This window comes from Camelina sativa, chromosome 11, assembly GCF_000633955.1.
Source record: "Camelina sativa cultivar DH55 chromosome 11, Cs, whole genome shotgun sequence".
Lineage (NCBI taxonomy): Eukaryota > Viridiplantae > Streptophyta > Magnoliopsida > Brassicales > Brassicaceae > Camelina > Camelina sativa.
In genome coordinates this window covers 43,467,039-43,487,938 of record NC_025695.1, presented here as the reverse complement: position 1 = coordinate 43,487,938, position 20,900 = coordinate 43,467,039, and the positions used below count along the sequence as shown (strand labels likewise).

The following is a 20,900-nucleotide window of genomic DNA, read 5'->3' as shown; positions in this document are numbered from 1 at the left end:
AACTCACTTTGAAACAATTCACACCGGAGAATAATGTTCACGAGTTTTTTATACGTACCTTAACGAGAGCCTCAAGTATTGCCATGCGTTATCAGCTTTAGGATTCATCGCAAGGGCACGGACATAATACGGGATTGATTCTTTGTACATCCCCTGTTACAATTACAAACACAATAGCATCCTCAATCTCAGTACTTTTTAAGTTGTCAAGTATTATCAAACAAGAAACAGAGACCGAACTCAAACCTGATTTGCATAACTGATTCCCATGTTTGCCCATGCACGAACATAATTAGGCTTCAAATCTAGAGCCTGCAAGTACAAAAACACAGTCAGAAAGAAACAGAAAGATGAAACCTAGAGAAGTTTTGGTTCCCGTGCTTAGAGCAGTACCTGTTGATAAGCAGATATGGCATCAGCACTCTGGACACTGTTGGCTTGTGTTGCACCGAGCTTATTCCACAGAGAATAATCGTTTGGTTTTAGTTGTAATGCTGTTTGGAAGGAAGTAATGGCTTTATCAAAATCCCTCGACAGATTGTAGAGCACACCTAACACTATATGCACATCAGCATCCTCAGGATGCATCTGAGAAGCTTCATTGAATAATCTAGCAATCTGTTTACACATAGATAAGCAATTGGAGTTTCAACACAAACCACTGAATCAACTGTGGAGTATTTAGAAGAGAAAGAGCACTTACATCAGCATGGTATAGAGAATCAGCCAGCTCTGGAGGCGCAATTGCTCCATATTTTGGGTGATTTCGCAGCCATCCATATAAATATTTCAAAGCAGTTGCTTGCTCCAACTCTGTAATTACAGAGAACAAGATATTAATTACCTATCTAATTCCAAAGAATGTATGACCATATGTATTCCATATTGAGCAACATGATACAAGACCAAAACAAACACATATTGCTACATAGCAAGTACTGACCATTGGTATGACTCACACCAAGCGCAAGAAGCACCTCTAGATTTGTGGGATCGGCCTCCTGTGCACGCATCATTGCAGCTATGGCCTGTGCATCCACAATGATGTTTTTTTGAAAAATGAATTGCGTAATAATAATCTCTTCTTTTTGACATGTATAGGTGATTAATTGTTAACGTAAAATAAATATGACTAACCTGTTGATCATCATCGTTCTCAGCATGTGTGACCCCAAGTAATCTCCAACCTTCAGCATTCTCAGGGTTTTTCATAACCTCCGCTTCTAGAGCAAGCGCTGCTTCACTCAGAAGTCCTTTTCGAAACAATTCCTGCCCTTCTTTCATGGGTTCAGGGTGACCCACATAAGGATTCATGTCAGAGAAGACGTAGACACCACTGGTTTGTTTTCCAGCATTTTTCTCACTCAGAAACCTAGAGAGCCACAGATTTTGTTAGATGAACTTGAAAGTCGAAGATGCATCTTGGATAAACATTGTCCGACCCCACAGATATAATTTAGGAGTTTATCATAAATAATCTCTTGACCAAACAGGTGAATCACGAATGTTAAATATAAAAACCTGGTATGTAGAAATAACAAAGAACTGCATAGTTGCAAAATGTTCGTCTAAGCAAGCATTAAGTAACCAGAGAGAAATGCAGAGAGGGGAAAGTAAGAAAAAAAAAAAAAAAAACCATCGTGTCTGCACTAACCCACCCCCTCAAGGATTACAGAATGGACAAGCAGAACGAAAAAAAAAGAGAACTTATAATAGATCAGTTAGAGAATAGTGGACTTACTCATCATAAGCATTTGCCCATGCATCAGCTGAACTATCACCCACGGGCCCTTCAGCAAATTCATCTATCCAGTCATCAACATTCAACTTCGAAAACTCATTAACCCATTGGTCTTCCGCTGATTCTTGCTGTCCTCTCCCGGAAGCAAACTCATCGGCCCACTGTTCTGGTCCACGTGCAAGCTGTAACCCACCAAATTATAAGCTTATTTTAGATGCTTCTTATACAAGAAAAAGAAAAAAAAGAGATGATACGTTGCCAATGTACTTTCTACCATGGCAGGACTTCATATTATGTAACTATAAGGAATCACTGGAAAATGTGCAAAGAAAGATCTAAAGGGAAGCCCTTCCACTATAAACACGTTACTAATACAAAGTCATCAAAATTACTAAACCTATCATCATGAGCTTCAATAGCGGATATAAAGGCAATCAAGACAAAGTATAGCAATAGATCAATTACATTAGCATGCTAAAGTGGCTAAGTAAGACCCTAAAGTGCACAGATACTTAATTATATAAGTACGTACTTTCTCATTTGCGAATTGATCAGCCCAACTTGGTGGCCCCAGATACTGCTGTTCATATTCTGTAGCCCATTCCCCGGGGGCTGACGCTTGCTTGACCTGATTCTCATTAATAATAAGCTCACCGCGGCTCATCTTTGAGACAAATTGAAGGAATCTTGAATTCTGCATTCACCAAACATTTTGCCAAGCTTAAACACAAATCTCAGGAGAACAGCCCGCACATGAATTCAAGAAGAAAAGCATAATATAATTTTGCGATATAATTAAAGAAACCATCAAATTCTAGCACATAAGCCCAACAAAAACATTTTCTATCTGCAGTAAAAGATCTCAGCAATGGCCATAAGTCCATAACTGGTTAGAACAGCCCAGAAAAAAGGATATGTCGTCCAACAGTACAATTTACTGCAGCCTGAGCGATTGATAATACTATCAAAGGCTGTTTAGAAATGAAGAAATTCAATTTGAAAGCACATAAATTATTTATGCTCGGCTACGCTGACCTGAAATTTAGGATTCCCATCCTGAGATAGTGTATGCGCAAGCTTACGAGTCTGCTCCATTGCAGCCATATTTTGCATATCCATACTTCTCATTTGGTTTGACATCAATTGAGATTGACCCTTTAAAAAGTTCAAGAAAATAAAAAAAAGATGAGGCACCATATATATTCAGAAGAACATGATAAATTATCATAGAACCGAGTTGCTGGCAAATAAAATGTGAGTCAAACACTGACGACTAATACAGCACTAAAAATTCACAACATATTCAGGCTTTCGTCTTTTGAACCCTAGGGACGATCTAAATCAAATCCTACGCTACACCAAAATAAATGCCCTATATTTGTCATGATATTCATTGAAAGCTTATCAAACATATGTTTGGCATGGACAATCAAAGAGAAGTTTTCAAACAACTGAAGGAAATTTTTCCTATCATATAGCTTATGCTAGAAGTACCTGCTCAAACTCAGTGGCCCACCCATTCACACCATGTTGCTGCTCAAAAGACTGGACCCATGAATCAGGACCACCATGATACGTCCCATGTTGGTTAAATTCATCCCCCCAACTGTCAGCAGGATGTAAGTTAGGTTTCACAACAGCTTGAGACTCATTCCAGTAATTATCTAGCTCCTGAAATCTCCCGGGAACATGACCTCTAGCTTGTATACCCTCGTCGATATCTAAAGATGACAATAATGCGTTTACCTTGAAAAACAAGATAGAATAAAATATTCAGCCGAAGAAATGGAGAAGAGAAGAGCAAAGAAAATTAAAGGAGAAGAGAAAAATACTTAGGTCAATAGCAGCATAAAAGGCTTAACCATACTGCATAGCTAGCATGGTCTCAACAAAATCCATACTAGACAGGAAAAAATTACCAAGTAAAACAACAGCAATAAACTAAAGCCCTGAACCACAGATGATTCTGAAATGTGATAGTGTTACATCTGTTGCCATTCCAAAATGTTACATTTTGATGTAAATTTAAGATCAAGGAGGGGCGGACCTAATGTTTATTGTTATTTCACTTGTCTATATAATTGAATAGATCTTCATTTCAACAAAGCGATGGGCATGAATAATTAAAGATCAAAATATGAAGCATATATACTCGACCCTTAAAACCTAAGTTGAATGCATATAACACAATGATGCTGCTACGGAAAACCTGAGAATTGATAAACTCCTCTCCTCTATCGGCAAAAAAATGCCGGGCCATTATGCTACTACGATCACGTATACATTGTTTGTCACTTTGTGACAATCCCAGAATTGGAACAGGTGCTGGACGAAACGGAATACCACCACGGCTACTCTCAACAAATGAATGCAAAAAGTTTGACAAAACTCTCTGTGGAGGTCCTGCAATATACAAGCAATGTGAGAAAAAAAAAACAAATCAAGCAAGCACAAGAGAACGCCTCACTAGACATTTGCTATACATCTAAGACGGAGCTATGAATATTCAACGAGCCATCCAGAAGAAATAGGAGTGTATAGAGAAGAAGTTTCATCAATAATGACCATGCTATACTAAACTACTAATAACACTTTCACTGTTAACTTTTATTCCTACAAAATACTGTTGTGTACTTCTTGGTTGAATATAAATGAGTGAAAACAATATCACCATTTCTTCACATTTCATCAACATCTAAACTGAAATATCTCTCCGTTTTATATCCGGCATTAAATAAAAGTGGTAAAGAAAGTCCGAGCGAAGTCAAACCACAAACCTTCAAATGTAGGCTGAACAGGCTCATACATAGGTCCCATAGGAGGCATAGGTACACCTTGCTGTACCTCATCCCAAGCAGCACCCAGACCATTTTGATCTACAGAGCGGAAGCTACGAAAGAACTCTGCCCCCTAATGAAAAAAATTGGCAAAACCCACCAGCCGTTACTAAGTCTATTCAGTCACAGTCAATAAAAAATCAAAAAAATTGCACAATATTAACCTGAGCACCCGGTTGCAGACCAGGTTGATCTAACTCAGAACCAGGAAGTGACCTTATATGTTGATCTTCCGAGTAAAATTGTGGCCCAGGACCTGAACGGTTAGCATTAGGTATCTCCTTGAGCCTTTCCTGCACACCAAATCCATCAACCATCAAATAAACATTTAGAATTTCACAGAAAAAAATATTAAAACCCCACGAAAAAAAGAAAGAAAGAAAGAGATCTACTTCGAATTCGAGAGAATTGAAATCAGGAGACTTCAAATTCAATACGGTATGATCAGGAACCTAACCTGAGTTTTGGAAGATGAACCAAGTAGGGCGTTGGTAAGAGCTCCGAGAGGATTAGAAGAAGAAGAAGAAGAACCGGGAACCGCACAGGCGGCTCCGCCGTTAACAAGGTCTCTCATCGCCATGGTTCCAACGCTTTATCTACAACTCCGCCGCAACCAACGTCGTCGAGTCTATTAGTATGGTTTACTCTGACCTCCGGAGTGGATCATCACCTCCCAATTCCCCCAATCTATATTATGTTGTCTCGTCTCGTGGCGGTGTTTTTTATTTTTTTTGTTTCTTGTGTTTTTAGTCAAAAACGAATTATAATTTTATTTGCGTATTTTTATTATTTATTATATACTTATTATCCACACCACACACATTTTTAGGCTCACCAACACATTTTTGTTTTTTTGTTTTTTTTTTCTTATGGTGAAAAAAATAAAAACATTTTACTTTATCTGTACTTTTAAAAATAATTGATTTTTTATTTATTATCTGTATTTTTTTAGAAAACGTTACAAACGAAGGTAGATTTGTTTTAGTCTTGTATCACTTTGCAGGACAAACATCACGTGACTTGCACGTGTATGCTCGGCCCATAATGCTTATAATTCCCACTTGTATAAGCTCGGCCCATACGGGAAAAGCTCAATATCCAATTAGTTGACCCGGTTTAATGTCTCTTGGACCCGAGTTATAGGATCCGAATTCGTATTTGGTTTTATATTAGAAAAAAGAACAAACAAACAAAAAAACCTGAAACCAAAAACAAAAAAATTCATCGAGAGAGAGAGATCGACGACAATGGCACGTTCGTCATCAAGTGGTTTAACCTTCAAGCTGCATCCTTTGGTAATCGTAAACGTATCGGATCACTACACTAGGGTTAAGACTCAGCTCAATCCTCCTGCTTCAGTCTGCGCTAGCGGTCATGGCTCAAACAACGGCGAAGCATTGATCCAGCAGAACCCTAGGGTTTACGGATGTGTGATCGGTGTCCAGAGAGGTCGTACCGTTGAGATCTTCAACAGTTTCGAGCTTTTATATGATCCTTCTACTCAAACCCTTGATAGATCCTTCCTCGAGAAGAAGCAAGAGCTCTGTAAGCTCACTCACTACTTACTCTCCCTCTTTTTTTTTTTTCTCTTAATTATATGCTGCAATTGTAGAATCAAGTGTAGATAAGAGTTTTATTGGTGTTTAAGAGTTTGAATTGTGCTTGATTAATTTGATTTATGTGGTGTTCTTGTTTGATTAGACAAGAAGGTGTTCCCTGACTTTTACATTCTGGGATGGTACTCTACGGGAAGTGATGCTGATGAATCTGATATGCATATCCATAAAGCCGTGAGTCCAATGCTTTCTGTAGTTGTTTTGTAAGATTGAGATTTTGGTCTCATTTTGTACTGAAAAAAGGTGATTTTTTATTTTTTGTGTCTGCTCTCTCTTGGTGACAGTTGATGGATATCAATGAATCTCCTGTTTATGTCCTTTTAAACCCGGCAATCAATCACGCACAGAAAGATCTTCCAGTCACTATCTATGAAAGTGGTATGTTTCTAATTACTCTTATTTATAACTTCAATGTATTAGAGCAGATTGTTTTTAAGATTCTAACTTTTCTTATTTTTCCATTGATTAGAATTGCATGTCATTGATGGGATTCCGCAGCTAATTTTCGTTCATACAAGCTACACAATTGAGGTCTGTGCTTAGGGTTGATTCTGTAGTTAATCAAAGTTATGAATGTGGACATTGACTAAGATTTTTGAGATGTTTACCCAAACAGACTGTTGAAGCTGAACGGATATCGGTTGATCATGTTGCACATCTCAAACCATCTGATGGAGGCTCAGCAGCAACCCAGTGTGAGCCTTATTTTATCCCTCATACTTATCATAATCCTCTTCTTAAGTTGCACTAAAATTTAATTAATGACATTGGTATGCAGTGGCTGCTCATCTTACTGGGATACATAGTGCTATCAAGATGCTTAATAGCAGAATCAGAGTTCTCTACCAATTTCTTGCTGCAATGCAGAAAGGTATCTTCTATTCTTTCCCGAGTTCCCATTCTCATCAGCGTGGTATTGTCTCACCAGTCCAGAAATCTAGATAGAAGATAGTGTAGGTTAGTGCTTTAGGTGCCAAGGATAATGACTCGTGGGATCTTATGTCTAGGTGATATTCCTTGTGACAACTCACTTCTGAGACAAGTATCTAGCCTGCTAAGAAGATTGCCTGCCATGGAATCAGAGAGGTTTCAAGATAATTTCTTAATGGTGAGTTAGTTAGATATGCATTTTATTCGTTTTATTGTAGCTTGTTGTCTTAAATGTCTCTCAACTTATGCTGTCCTTTTCTTTTGCAGGAATACAACGACAAATTACTAATAACTTACTTAGCAATGATTACAAATTGTTCCAGGTTTGTACCTTATGCAACATCATATTTAAAGTATTTGAGAGCACATTAATAGGCAGGCCAATTTATTTTAAAAAGTGCAATCTTTCTAGGCCTTTATGTTCTATTATCCATAGGAACTGTGTAAGATATAAGTGTTCATCTGAATGGTAATTCTGTTTCAATCTGCAGCACAATGAACGAGATGGTAGACAAATTCAACACAGCATATGACAGAAACACTCGACGAGGTGGAAGAACTGCATTCATGTAAAACCATTCTTTCCAGCGATTCTACATTCTAAAAGATCTTCTCTTGGTTTCTGAAACCATTTTTGACATTGCCTCTGGGAGAATCTGTAACTCAAGACGGCATAACAAAGTTTCAGATACCAAACGAGGAGGCGAAAGACTTATCATCTTCATTGTTTTAATATCTATAAGAAACATCTGCTTCTCTGTGAACAAGTTTGATGTTTAACAAGTTTCTATTGTTAGTAGAGAAAGATTTTTAAGGTTCGATTCTTTCAGTCTCTTGTCACATCCATTAGCTTTTGGAGTTCGGTTTCTGTCCTTTTGTTGCATGCATATACGCGTGTGTGCACGTGCTTAACATAGCTCTTTAAAAGGAAAGATAACCAAATAAAATGTCAAGAGTATCTGTTGGGAAGGTATCGTTTGGGGATTTGCTTATTTGATTTGTCTTAGTTTTTGCTTTTTTTCAGTAGAAGATAATATAGAGGACAAACCAAAGGATTGAAAATTTAAGAACAGCCTTTTACTTTACCTTCCCCAAAGTTTAAAACCAATAAAAATTAAAGAAGAAAGAAAAAAAAAAGACAGGAAATATAAAAGTTATATTATAAAGACAGAGCAAATGAAGAAGAGTAAAACTTCAAATCTGCGGTAATCTACTCATGATCTGGTTATATACCGATTGACCTGAATCAGAAACCGGTTCAGCCTTTGGCTCCATCCCCCCTCTCTGCATCATCGCTTCACTTATATTCCCAACCGATGGTTGTGTCATATACGGATGAGGCAAACCGGGCATTTTCCCTTGACCAAAAGCTAAACCAGGAATTGAAAGATTAGCCAAACCGGTTTGTCCTAAACCGAACGCGTAACCTGAAGGAGGACCCAAGTGTGGCTGAAAGCTAAACGGACCCCGGCCATAAGGAGATTGATTAGTCGCCGTGACTTGTCTCTCGAATCTGCCACGTGGCTGCTCTGAGTGATGATGTCCGTTGTGGTAATGGTGAGACTGAGCAGCTAGACCGCCGCTGCTACCGTTACTGGTGCCACCGCCTCCGTGGCTGCTGTTGCGTGCGGCTGGGACGTCGTGGTTGTGTTTGCCTTCGTAAGTAGTTATAACGGATTTGAGATCATGAGAAGCTCTCTCTACATGTTTCCTCACTGTACATCCTGGAGCTGTGCATTTGTAATAACTCCTGCATAAAAACATTATGAGAACGAATCGGTTTTATCATTGTAATGAACATATATTAAACAGAACCAAACCAAAACAGAGGAGAGGGTTTGTAAAGAACCTGGGATTTGGATTGCCTTTGACAACTTTCTGACCATATTTTCGCCAGCGATAACCATCATCAAGAATGTCAACGTCACTCGTTGTTTGCACAACAACTCTTGGCTCACGTATGGCTCTTGTTGCTCCACTCATCTCTGCTGCATAAGCTTCTAGTTTCCTGAAAAACCAATACGTTTTTTGAGTCAAAAAAAAAACAGTCACACATATTGTTGTGCAAACAATATGATGGTTAAAAAAAGGAACCTTCTTTTCGACTCAGATTCTTCTCCTTCTCCTTCCCCACCTCTACCTCCTCCTCCATCACAACCCAAAGAGACACTTCCATGTGTCCCTCTATCATCTTCATCCTCATCGTTAGAGAATGTTGATGAAGTATCAACCACAACTACAGCATCACCTGACTCGTAATGACCTCCAGTTTGTGCTTGAATCGATCCAGATTGGTTTCCGTATTCGAATCCTGTTGTTCCCTCTTCCACATTGTTCACGTTGCTTCCACCTTGTTGTTGAGTATTATTACAACTAACCCACGTTGGAGTGGAATCTCTCTGTTGTTGTTGTTGCTGCTGATGCTGTTGTTGTTCAACTTGTTCAGTTCCATCTGTTTGCATCCCTGAGCGGCGATTAGGTAGAGGTTTAGAGTGATTATGAGCTCCTTTGTATATAATCTCTGTAATGTGACCTTCCCTTGATCTCTCAACTTTCTTCTTCACCTGACAGTTGGGGTTTGTGCACTTGTAATAGCTTCGTGGATACTCACTTCCTTTAACTAGCTTTTGTCCGTATTTCCTCCAGTTATATCCATCCTCTGCTGGCGCACCACCAACCATCGAATCACCACCACGCCTTTGATCTTCTTCTTCCTCTTGATGATCAACGGTATCAAGACCAGTGTTTGTTGTAGCATCAGATGCCTTGTTCTGGTTACTTGGATCAGTTTGAATCCCGTAAAGATTAGAGCTTTCTATGTTTAGAGAACCCGGTTTTACATCTTCTTCTGCGGGCTGATGAGAAGATCTGTTGATGTAGTTACCATAATCAACTGACATCATCTCTGTTGTGCCTTGAAAGAAAGAGGAAGATGATCTTGAAACAGACTGGAAGGTGAATGATGCTCCAATGTCGTCAAAGAACTCATCTTTCGCATTATCAGAAGACAATGCATTACTACTAAAACCAGGAAGAAATGGAAACTTCCCAGTAGTTGGAGACGGTTGTGCCTGCAATGTCACAGAGATTTCAGAAAAAAACGATCCATAATAATAACATGGAGTGAATGCAAACAACTTGTAGCTTACCATTGGGTTAGTAAGGAAAACTGGAGATTCTAAGAGTGTTGCAGGGCTAAGGCCAGGAGAAGAGATGGTTAAGCAAGGAGACCGACGACCAGAGTCGATAGAGAAGTTTGTGTTAGAGCGGATACTCTCGGTGTTTAACCTCGGAGCATTAAAACCAGCTCTAGCAGCAATTCTTTCGCAGAGACCACCTCGAGAAACATTGGTTAGTGAAGAATCATTGTTATGATTACCAGTAGTAGTGTCTTCTTCTACAGCCATAACTTGCCCATGGTTCAAAGATAACTCTCTTTCAAGAACAGGTTTCGAACTATTCCCTTCTCCAATCAACGAGGAGAAAAGCGTCCCGGGACTAGGACTACGAGGCACCCATTCTCCCATTACAGCAACATTTTCATCAAAACCAGCCATTTAGGATCCAAGAACGTGACTGAGTCTCTGATCAAACTTTGATGAAACACCTGAAAACAAGATTAAAAAAATAATCACAAAAACATCACAATCAAACATTGAAGACATGAGAAGACAAAAACTTCTTGTATTATACAATAATAACCAAGCTAAGTAAAACAAAGATGATTTGGAACAATTGTAAGTGAACCAGTGAGCTTAAAAAACACATGCATAAGTAGCCTTGGGGTCTAGTAGACACCAAAGTTTTTTTTTTTACAGAGTNGGGGAAAAAAAAAAAAAAAAAAAATATATATGAGAAAATGAAGAACTTTTTTTCTTTTTCACACGTTAAGCCACTTTCATGGAATCTCACAAAAACGAAACTTCGGATTTTAGATTCTAACGAATTAGCTTCGAGAATTTTGGAGATGAATCATTAGTAGAAACAAAAAAAATGATCATCGAGCCATGTATGAGTATAAAAGAGAAGCAAACCCAAAAAAAAAACGTATGATTATAGCTTAAACCAGACTGTAAGCAAAAACAAAAAAAAAACACTAAAGATGTGTGATTAAACAAATCATGGTTTGTTCAAAATCCAGAAATTAAGTTAAAGATGAAACATTTTAATCGATTGTGACTAATTACCTGATTGATTGAAAAACACGACCCAGAAACACCGTCACAGCCGCCGCAGCCGCAAACGGAAACCTTCAGTTCCGCCGCTAACATCCAACTGTGTGCTCTCTGATCCGACCACCAAAACCGAAAACCCACCCGACCCGGATCCCAATTTAACACTGATGAAGAAACCAAAAAAAAAAAAGAGAGCTTTTTTCACAACCGGGAGAGAGAGAAAGAGAGTGTCCTCTTCTCACCGTCTCCTTCTTCTTCCTCTCTCTGTTCTTCTTCTTCTGGGTCTCACGAGAAAAAAAACCCAGAAAAAAAATAAAAATACAAACTTTAACAACTTCTCTCTCTTTCTCACCTAAACGAGGAAAGATATAATTTTATTCTCCTTTTTTCTCACAATCGAAACGAGAAACAAAGTTCCAACATTTTCTTCCCGTATGTTATGCTTCGAATTGAATTCTACTATAACAAAAAAAAAAAAAAAGATTTTTTGGTTTGTGGGCGAGAAGAGGAATCTTCGAAAGTGAGAAACACAAAAAAAAAAGATAGAGAGAGAGAGAGACAAAGAGAGGATTATGAGACCATTATGATCGATTTGTAACTAAGGAAGAAGAAGAAGAAGAGGAGGAATAAAAAAGTTTTACGCAGAGGGAGGAGGAATGGTGAAGGAGATGATGATGATGATGATGGGGAAGATTATACACGAAGCGTTTTTTCTCACTATTGAACTAACCTATTACATAGCGCCACGTGTAATACTAAAACTTCAGAGAATAAGATCGACGGTGGGTAAGTAAGGGGACTACCGTGAGGTGTAACACAGGTGAGCTTTAACGAATTACAATCTGCCAACTTTTCACATTAATTTCTCTTCCAATTTCATTTTTTGCGGATTGGTTATTAATAGGAATAAAATTAATTTTTTTAAAACGGGAAATTTTTGGCAAAATGTTATTATTGTTCTGCTACATGCCGGATTTAGAAGAAAAAATGAATATCAGTGTTTTAGTAGTAATCTTGTATTATTGCTTTGATTTATGTGAAATTCCAATAACTGGTTGAAAAGAAGAAAATATATTTAATTATCCTTTTTGAGTAGAAGAAAATAAGAGTTACAGATAAAGCAGGTTGTTTTTTTTTTTTTTTTTTTTTACTATAAGGGGGTCACACATTAGTTAGAAATTTGTGGAACAGAAAATCTAATCTGTAAGCTATTTATAGTCTATGTGTGTATTAACTATGCTAGGAAAAATCAGTTAAAAGGAGGAATTTTGTCAAAATATTGTCACCTTTGAGAGATTTTTTTTTGTTTTTGTTTTTGAAACTAATACAGGTATTTTGGAAAAATAAATAATTATATTTAACAATTCCAAATTTTTAAAATCAAAACATATTAATATGATTTTCATTATTGTATATATTATGATATTTAAAAATAATTTTGTAGTTATGATTAATTTTTTTGTCAACAATGAATTCAAATAATAATGTTTGCAGCGACATTAATAAAAATATTACGCTATACTTTTGGATCAAATGATTTACTATTATTTTTCTCGTAAGTGATATATCCCGTAATGATGTAACAACGACACTAATAAAATTATTAGGCTATACATTTTGATCTAATAATCTACTATCATTTTCTTCCTTAACGACATATTTGGGTAATGATGTTACAACAACAATAATGAAATTATTAAGCTATACATATTGATTTACTATTATTTTTTTGTCAATGATATATTAATGATATTACATCGATATTAATAAAATTATTAGGCTATATGTTTTGATCTAATGATCTAATATTTATTTTCTTCGTTAACGACATATTCGGGTATGATATTACAACAACAATAATGAAATTATTAGGTTATATGTGTTGATTTATTTTATATAATTTTGTCAACGACATATTCGGGTAAAGATGTTACATCGATAATTATAAAATTATTAGACTATACATTTTGATCTAATGATCTAATATTTATTTTTTTCGTTAACAACATATTCGAGTAATAATGTTACAACAATAATAATGAAATTATTAGGTTATACGTGTTGATTTTTTTTGTCAACGACATATCGAGTAATGATGTTACATCGATAATAATAAAATTATTAGGCTATACGTTTTGATATAATGATCTAATTTTTATTTTTTTCGTTAACGACATATTCGGGTAATGATGTTACAACAACAATAATGAAATTATTAGGTTATATGTGTTAATTTATTTTATTTTATTTTGTCAACAACATATTCGGGTAATGATGTTACATCGATAATAATAAAATTATAAGGCTATATGTGTTGATCCAATGATTTAAGATCTGATTGGTAACGTACCCAAAACTGTAAGTTGTTACAGAATAGTGTAAAAACTGAAAGAAAAAGTACCAACAAAAAAACAAAAATAAAGTTTTTAAGTTTTTAGTAACGCTTTTGTGATTTGTGATTGATACTTATACAACTTTGTTTGTGTTCACCAATCAAACTCTTAGTATTATTTTTCCGTCAACGATATATTCGGATAATGATGTTATACCGACACTTATAAAATTAATAGGTTATACATTATGATCCAGTGATTTACTATTGTTTTTTTCGTCAATGACATATTCGATTAATGATGTCAAGACAACACTAAATAATAAAATAAATACGTTATGATCCAATAATTGTTTTTTTCGTCAACGACATACTCGGGTAATGATGTTATGATGACACGTACAAAACAAATAAATTGCATGTTCATATTTAGTATTAGTTTTTTTCTGTCAACGACATATTCAGGTAATGATGTTTTGACGGTACTAACAAACTATAAAGCTACCCATTTAAATCGAATAATTTACCATTGTTTTATCTTCAACAAAATACTCGAATCATGATGTTGCGACGCCATTTTCAAAATAAATATGTTAATTTTCCGATCAATTGTTTTACTATTTTTGAAAATAAAATTATTATTTTTAATTTCAAAAATAATAAAATAATGGAAAGAAAGTAAATCTTCTTACTCACATTGTTTTAGCATCACCTTGTGTATTTTTATCAAAAACAAAAAAGTGTGTTTTGTAACTGTTAATCATTTTTAACTTTTTAAGTCATGTGACAACAATGACCATCTTAAAATCATTTTCTATGAGCTATTTATATATTTAACTAGTTGTACTCATCTTGGGAATAATATTTGTCCTTTTTAATTTACGTACCAAAATCATAATAGTTTAGTGGAACACTCGAAGTTCAAACTAAAAATATGAAACTAAAAGACGCAATATAGATCTATATGGCAACCAAATCTTTCGACTTCAATCGACAAGACGTAAAACAATAACATTTTGAAATATAGACATGTTCTCAAGTCTCAACTTCTCATCATACATGCATGTGGTTTTTGAGATGAAACGTATATGAACCTAAAATTGCAAAATAAGGAGATCCGTTTACAAACCCATTGCTAACTTCAAGATATTCAAAATCTGACATAACTCTTTAGTAACTTGTAACTGATCCATGAAACACGAAAAAAAATCATTAAACGATCAGAACAAGTTCAGAGCTAACCAGACAAATATACTTTTACAAAATAAGGAGATATATATATATATATACGTTAAAAACGTTGGTATCTGTTTTTTTTTTTTTTTTTAATCTTGTTGTCAAGTTTAACGTTCCCTTAATATAAGATCATATTTTTGTAGATATATGAAGTAAAGAGGAAGAAAACAAATGACTAACGTGCGTTAGGGGAATTTAGATAATAAAGGAAGTTTCTAATTTAATAAAATGGTGGTGAAATGACTTTAATTATAACCTTAAATTGAATATTAAATTGGAAATTGAGGACGAGGCAGTTTTTATTCCAAAAAACCCGGTCAAAAAAGAGACATTGACCAAGCCTCTTTTAATTTCCCTTTTTTTTTTTTTTAACTTTAATTTTTTTTTTTTTGTTGTTTGTCCTTTTAAGAGCCGCAAATTATCCCGTTACGGAGCTGTGACCTCCTTACGAAAAAACACCACTCATGTGACAGACAAAGCACGGTTGTGGCGTGGTATACCTCTTTCCCTCTATTTTTTATTTTTTCTCTCTTTTTCTTCTGTAAGATATTTTTGTATATTTTGACAACGTGGGACCCGCAAAACGAACTTTGAAAGGACAGTGGATCGACGGCTCTGATGTCTTGTCAGTTTTTGTTTAGGTGTTCAAAACTCAAACAGGTCCGGTCCAAACCAAACCGATTTTGAGATATTAAATTCAAAAACAAAACTATACCTTAATAGTATGATTTAAATGGATTATTATTGTTATTTAAAACATTGTACCTCTTAGTTATGATGTAAATGGATTATATCCGAAACATTGTATGATCTCCAAAACTGAACTAAAACCTACTTATTTTCCTAAATTCATAACATATTTGACTAAAATCCAAATTTGAATCCAAACAAAAAATAGAAATCGTACCAAATCATCATTTGCAAATTAAATGATAGAAAAAGAAAGTTGTATGAGTTTGTTGTCCTCTAAATCATCAACTTACAGCATGTGGATTCTAGTTTATGTTAAGAGAGTTGTAAATAGAAAACTTTAATTTAGTTTTAAAATTTGTAAAGAATCTATTTAATCTGATTTTTTTGAGGAGGAAAAAAGGGGGTCTTTAGAAAATAAAATGAAAAATACGATTAGAATCTACTAATAAGGACTAATATAATAGTTTGAATATTCGTATTAGTATTCATAAACCGGAAATTTTAAGAAACCGAAAAATCGAACCGAATCCAAACGCAAACCAAGATTGAACACAGTTATCACTTATCACTACTGTAGCTCCTCTCCAATGTGTAAACTTGAGTTTAAATTCTAACATCACAAGGCCCATATGGCCCGTTATAGCTTAATTTGGAATATTGATTGACCCAGCGGACTTGATTTGAATATCAGATGAGCGAACCAAATAAGTCGCAAAAAGAAAAAGAAAAAGAAAAAAGTCAATGACTGGATCCGAGAAAAGCGGGTCGGATTGAAAAAACCCGCACCGACGATAGAAGAGAACCAAGTGGTTCTAATGGCACAAGCTTCTATGAGAATTGTTTTTCAGTAAATGGATAGGCTGACACGAAGAAGAAGCTGACCTCACCCGTTCACTTGGGTCGATTGTATATACACATACATGTACATATCGTCGTTGAGAATTTTGCAGAAAGCCGAAAGCCGAAAGCCGAAAGCTTTGGATCTCTAATCTCTCTATCTCTTTTGGTAAATCTTCTGCTTCCTCTTGTGAAAAAGATTTGATTTTGTTGAAATCCATACCAGTTATGTTGATATCGATGTTTGAGATCGGTTTAGATTATGTTTTGCTTCTTAGGGTTAGAAGGGTCTCCTTTGGGTTTTGTTGTTGTTTGTCTAGTGTGTTTCCGCCGTATAAGTTAACTTGGAATTATTGTGTTTTGGACAAAAATAGAAACAATTCAGTACTATTAGGTTCATATAGCTTTGGTTTATTAGACAAATGGGTTTGTTTTTTCGATATTTCATTGTTTTCTTGGTTAAGTAAAAGGTACGTATGTGTGTACATATATATGTTTAACGTTTGGTATCTAGTCCGGGAAAGGAGTATCTTAAAGGTTGTTTATAGCATCTGGCTCAACTATGGTAGATAACACACAAAGCTTGTGTCCTTAGTTAAATATCAAACTTAAGAGTCAAGCAAACAGTCATCAATTCAGTCAACTGCTGGGTATTTTTTAGGGGATTACATTTCATAAGTTGTTGTTTATAATCTGAGTTGCTCTGCTTTCTTGAGCCTGAGAGATTTGATTCAAATCCCAGCCTCTTCCAAGTCTGGCTTTAACAACACAGTTTTTATGCAAAGAGTTGCACATGTTTTTGTTGATAAATCATATGCTTGCCTTTTTATTCTCGTTTTGTCTTTTGATGTTTTGGCTCATTTTTTCTTGAACTTTTATATTCGTGTCTGTGTGTATTTTCTGGTTAAATCTTGTCATCAGCTTTCAAGTGCATTTGTTTAGAGTCAGTAACAAAAATGATACCTTGTTGGCATCTTGAATCCCCCAAATTGTTCATGTTGATGGAGAAATTCCAAATGAGCATGAGAACACTTGTCTATGTTTAGTTTGTTTTGCTATTTTCATCAGTTTCTCTCAGTTCCCTGCTCTAATCCGTCTTGTGATTCCAAATGCAGAACTCACAAAACACATTCTCCCATGGCTGCATTTGCAACTGCAGAAGCGTGTGACAGCAACGCAGAACTAATATCAAACGGAGACCTACGCGCTCTCCACCCAATCTTCAAGATGTATGGCCAAAGAAGATGCTTCTCAGGACCAATCGTGACTCTCAAGGTCTTTGAAGACAATGTCCTCGTCAGAAACCAACTAGAAACAAAAGGAGAAGGCGGAGTCTTAGTTATAGACGGTGGTGGAAGCATGAGATGTGCGCTTGTTGGAGGAAACCTCGGACAGTTAGCTCAGAACAACGGGTGGGCGGGAATTGTTGTGAATGGATGCGTTAGAGATGTGGACGAGATCAATGATTGCGATGTTGGGGTTAGGGCCTTGGGATCTAACCCATTGAAGTCTACTAAGAAAGGTCATGGTGAGAAGAATGTGCCGGTTCATATTGGAGGAACTTTGATTAGAGATGGAGAGTGGCTTTATGCTGATAGTGATGGTGTCTTGATCTCCAAGACTGAACTCTCCGTTTGAGTCAGACTTTTTCCACGACATTGCTAAAGACACTGCAGCTTCTCTTGAAGCAAAGCTATTCGAATTCTTAATCATCTTGCTTAATGTTCCAAATAATCATTTCTTGCAATATACTTTATGTAGTTATGTTTTGTTAAATGTTATTATATCATACAAAATAAAATAGAGTGCTATGGATAAAACCTTTATTTCTAGTGAACTTTGAAAAGACGTGAATCATGTGATAAATAGATATGGTAATGAAAAAGTGGGTTTAAATAATTGCACTTTTTTTCGTCCTCATTAAATGAAAGAGATCAATAAGTCAATACATGTGTTGTACACATTACACAACAAAGATTTATTTCATTCTAGAAAGAGCGTGTTAAATATTCGATCACGATTATGATTTGAATAAAATATATTTATACGATTAAAATTTTTTTTTGATAAAACAGTATGCAATAAAATTATATATTAAATATAATGACTTAAAAAATAATTATTTTGTAAGTTTTATATTGTTAATAATTCTAAATAAGTACTCGTGCTATAACACTGGTTAAATTTTATTTTATACAAAATTTTGTATATTTTGTATATTTTAAAATAAAATTTGTATATTTTGTATTAGGTTATACATGTGAAGTTATTTCAACAATGTATATTCTACATCATGACTTAAATGTCATTATAAGACATAAATTTGTAAATTTGAATTTAAATATTCAAATTTTGATTCGTTAAATATTCAATAGAAATTATTTCTAAAGAATAATATTACTAAAGCTTGAATATTTTATAGATCGAACAATTTATATTTGTTTTTAAAAATTAAACTTATTGTATATCCGAAAATAAAATATTTTTTAATTATAATAAATAATATGATAATTTATTTGTTTCACAAAATAGATTCATATATAAAAATGAGAGGTAAAGTATAATGATAATTAACAAATTAATATGTTAAGTTAGATATCAAAAGATTTAATTTGATGAATAATTTAATAAAAAAATTAATATGGTAAGCTAGATGATATGATTTTTTAGAATATTCTCTTTGAGATTTTCGGTATAACCTATTTGTAACCAATTAATCTATCATTAATGTATAACATATTTGTAACCAACTTATTAAAATTATATAGTCTACAAAACAATATTGCGTACTTCCGTTTTATTATAAAGGAAATACTAGATTATGACCTGTGCTAGAGCACGGGTTGAAATTCCTTTTATTTATATTATAATTTTAGAATAAAATATATTTATATGATTCTTTTTAAAAGTTTTTTTGGATAAAACATTATGTAATAAAATCATATGCTAAATATATAGACTTTAAAAAATACCTATTTTGTAAGTTTTATATTGTTAATTTTGTAATTTTATGTATGAGAAATGGTTATGTTTGTTGTTTGTTTTTATTTTAATTTTTGAACATGTTTGGTGAAAGTTTTTTAATATGATCCGTGCTTAGGTAAGATTTTATTTTCAATTGCACAATAAGATCTCGGAAATCACGATTAAGTGTGATAAATTGCCAAGATTTTATTTCTTTTTACGCTTAAGAATATATTTTTATGTCTAACAGTATATATTTTGTAACAATACATGGAATATTGAAGTTTTTATTTAGGAAATTGTATAAATGATTGGAATATTCTTTTTAATAAGATTCTTTGGAATAATTTTAAGTGTATTCATATAGCTCACGGATTGACCAATTAATCTATAATATTTTTTTGTAACTAACCTATATTTAATGTATAACCTACTTTGTAACTAATTTATAAAAATTATATTTATAAAAATTATATAGCTTTAAAAAAATGTTGTGTACGTCTGTTTAATTATATTATAGGAGAAAGATAGGCAAGTATAAAAATTTCCATTTACTTGAATGCGAATATGAAATTCTGCTAATAACAGGTTTGAAAGAAGAATACACATCGTGGTGGACCAAACTACTTTTATGGAATTGAAACAATTGAATAAAAAAATCTATAATCACATTCATACCAAACCAAAATATATAAGATCAGATTTTATTTGTCACGTTAATTTCGGTTCACTCATTTTTTTCGACCAACACACATCGAAGACGTACGGAAAAATCGGTGCTCCCCGTTATTAATAGAAAAAAATTGGTATCATAAAGAATGGTAATAAATATTTATAAAAAAAAAAAGAAGAAGAAGAATAGTAGTAATAAATAAAATATATTTTAAGGATAAGAAATAAATTATGAATTAATGTTCCGTCACAATAAATAATAGGATCATAAAAAGTTAGACAGACCACACCATCATCATATGTCTATGCCATTTGATAATTTAACGTATGTGGACATTTCATAAAATAAAAAAATTCTTAACATTAGTTTGTTTGTTTTCATTTACATGGTATCTAGAATAACAGTCTACCCTCAAATTAACTTAATATAACTTTTTCTAGCATATTTTTGTATCTATCGAATCTTTTAAATCAAATGTGAAAATAATAATGCTGAGATATGTTTTCTGTTTAATATAACATAATAATTTGATGCTGTTTGGCTTTTTATTTTACCAGCAGAATGTTTGAATTTTATCAAAAGTGAAAATATTCTTATATATTTTTGGATGATATGACACTCTAGTAGACAAAAATAAGTTAAATTATATAAACCATACATATCTCTATATACTTACGACCACTTGTTGTTTCTCACTCTATCTTTGAAGAATTTTGGAAGTGCTAATTGTGATGGAACTTGTTAATCAAAAGCTATAAACGGATGTTTCTTGTGGTTTATCATTGCGATTAAGAAGCTATACTAACCTTTTTTTTTACTTCCTCTTTTGGTGTCTTGCTTCATTCCATTCATTACTTTTCAAAAAA

At 34.2% G+C, this 20,900-nt stretch overlaps 4 protein-coding genes across 4 annotated transcripts in view; 2 read left to right on the top strand and 2 right to left on the bottom strand.

Moving 5' to 3' along the window:
- LOC104726179 (peroxisome biogenesis protein 5-like) overlaps positions 1-5,318 on the bottom strand; it is a 6,335-nt gene extending 1,017 nt beyond the window's left edge. The window contains exons 1-14 of the mRNA XM_010444978.2: positions 5,036-5,318; positions 4,743-4,871; positions 4,519-4,651; positions 3,951-4,144; positions 3,236-3,487; positions 2,777-2,896; positions 2,274-2,435; positions 1,742-1,923; positions 1,138-1,372; positions 944-1,028; positions 704-813; positions 394-618; positions 247-312; positions 59-153 (exon numbers count right to left, since the gene is read on the bottom strand). Coding sequence (XP_010443280.1) covers positions 59-153; positions 247-312; positions 394-618; positions 704-813; positions 944-1,028; positions 1,138-1,372; positions 1,742-1,923; positions 2,274-2,435; positions 2,777-2,896; positions 3,236-3,487; positions 3,951-4,144; positions 4,519-4,651; positions 4,743-4,871; positions 5,036-5,158 — 2,111 coding nt within the window. The 5' untranslated portion in view covers positions 5,159-5,318. The remainder of the gene's footprint in view (positions 1-58; positions 154-246; positions 313-393; positions 619-703; positions 814-943; positions 1,029-1,137; positions 1,373-1,741; positions 1,924-2,273; positions 2,436-2,776; positions 2,897-3,235; positions 3,488-3,950; positions 4,145-4,518; positions 4,652-4,742; positions 4,872-5,035) is intronic.
- LOC104726178 (COP9 signalosome complex subunit 6a) lies at positions 5,779-7,949 on the top strand. The gene is made up of 9 exons (XM_010444976.1): positions 5,779-6,123; positions 6,280-6,368; positions 6,479-6,572; positions 6,664-6,725; positions 6,811-6,889; positions 6,973-7,065; positions 7,202-7,302; positions 7,392-7,447; positions 7,616-7,949. Exons 1-9 carry the CDS (start codon positions 5,826-5,828, stop codon positions 7,695-7,697), a joined length of 954 nt encoding a protein of 317 aa, XP_010443278.1. The 5' UTR covers positions 5,779-5,825; the 3' UTR covers positions 7,698-7,949.
- On the bottom strand, positions 8,178-11,543 carry LOC104726177 (probable WRKY transcription factor 2). The gene is made up of 5 exons (XM_010444975.2): positions 11,312-11,543; positions 10,274-10,731; positions 9,219-10,195; positions 8,974-9,132; positions 8,178-8,874 (listed from the first exon to the last, which is right to left on the bottom strand). The coding sequence occupies exons 2-5, from the start codon at positions 10,679-10,681 to the stop codon at positions 8,319-8,321; spliced, it is 2,100 nt and encodes a 699-aa protein (XP_010443277.1). The 5' UTR covers positions 10,682-10,731; positions 11,312-11,543; the 3' UTR covers positions 8,178-8,318.
- LOC104726176 (putative 4-hydroxy-4-methyl-2-oxoglutarate aldolase 3) lies at positions 16,364-18,234 on the top strand. Its single transcript, XM_010444974.1, has 2 exons — positions 16,364-16,566; positions 17,513-18,234. The coding sequence occupies exon 2, from the start codon at positions 17,535-17,537 to the stop codon at positions 18,033-18,035; it is 501 nt and encodes a 166-aa protein (XP_010443276.1). The 5' UTR covers positions 16,364-16,566; positions 17,513-17,534; the 3' UTR covers positions 18,036-18,234.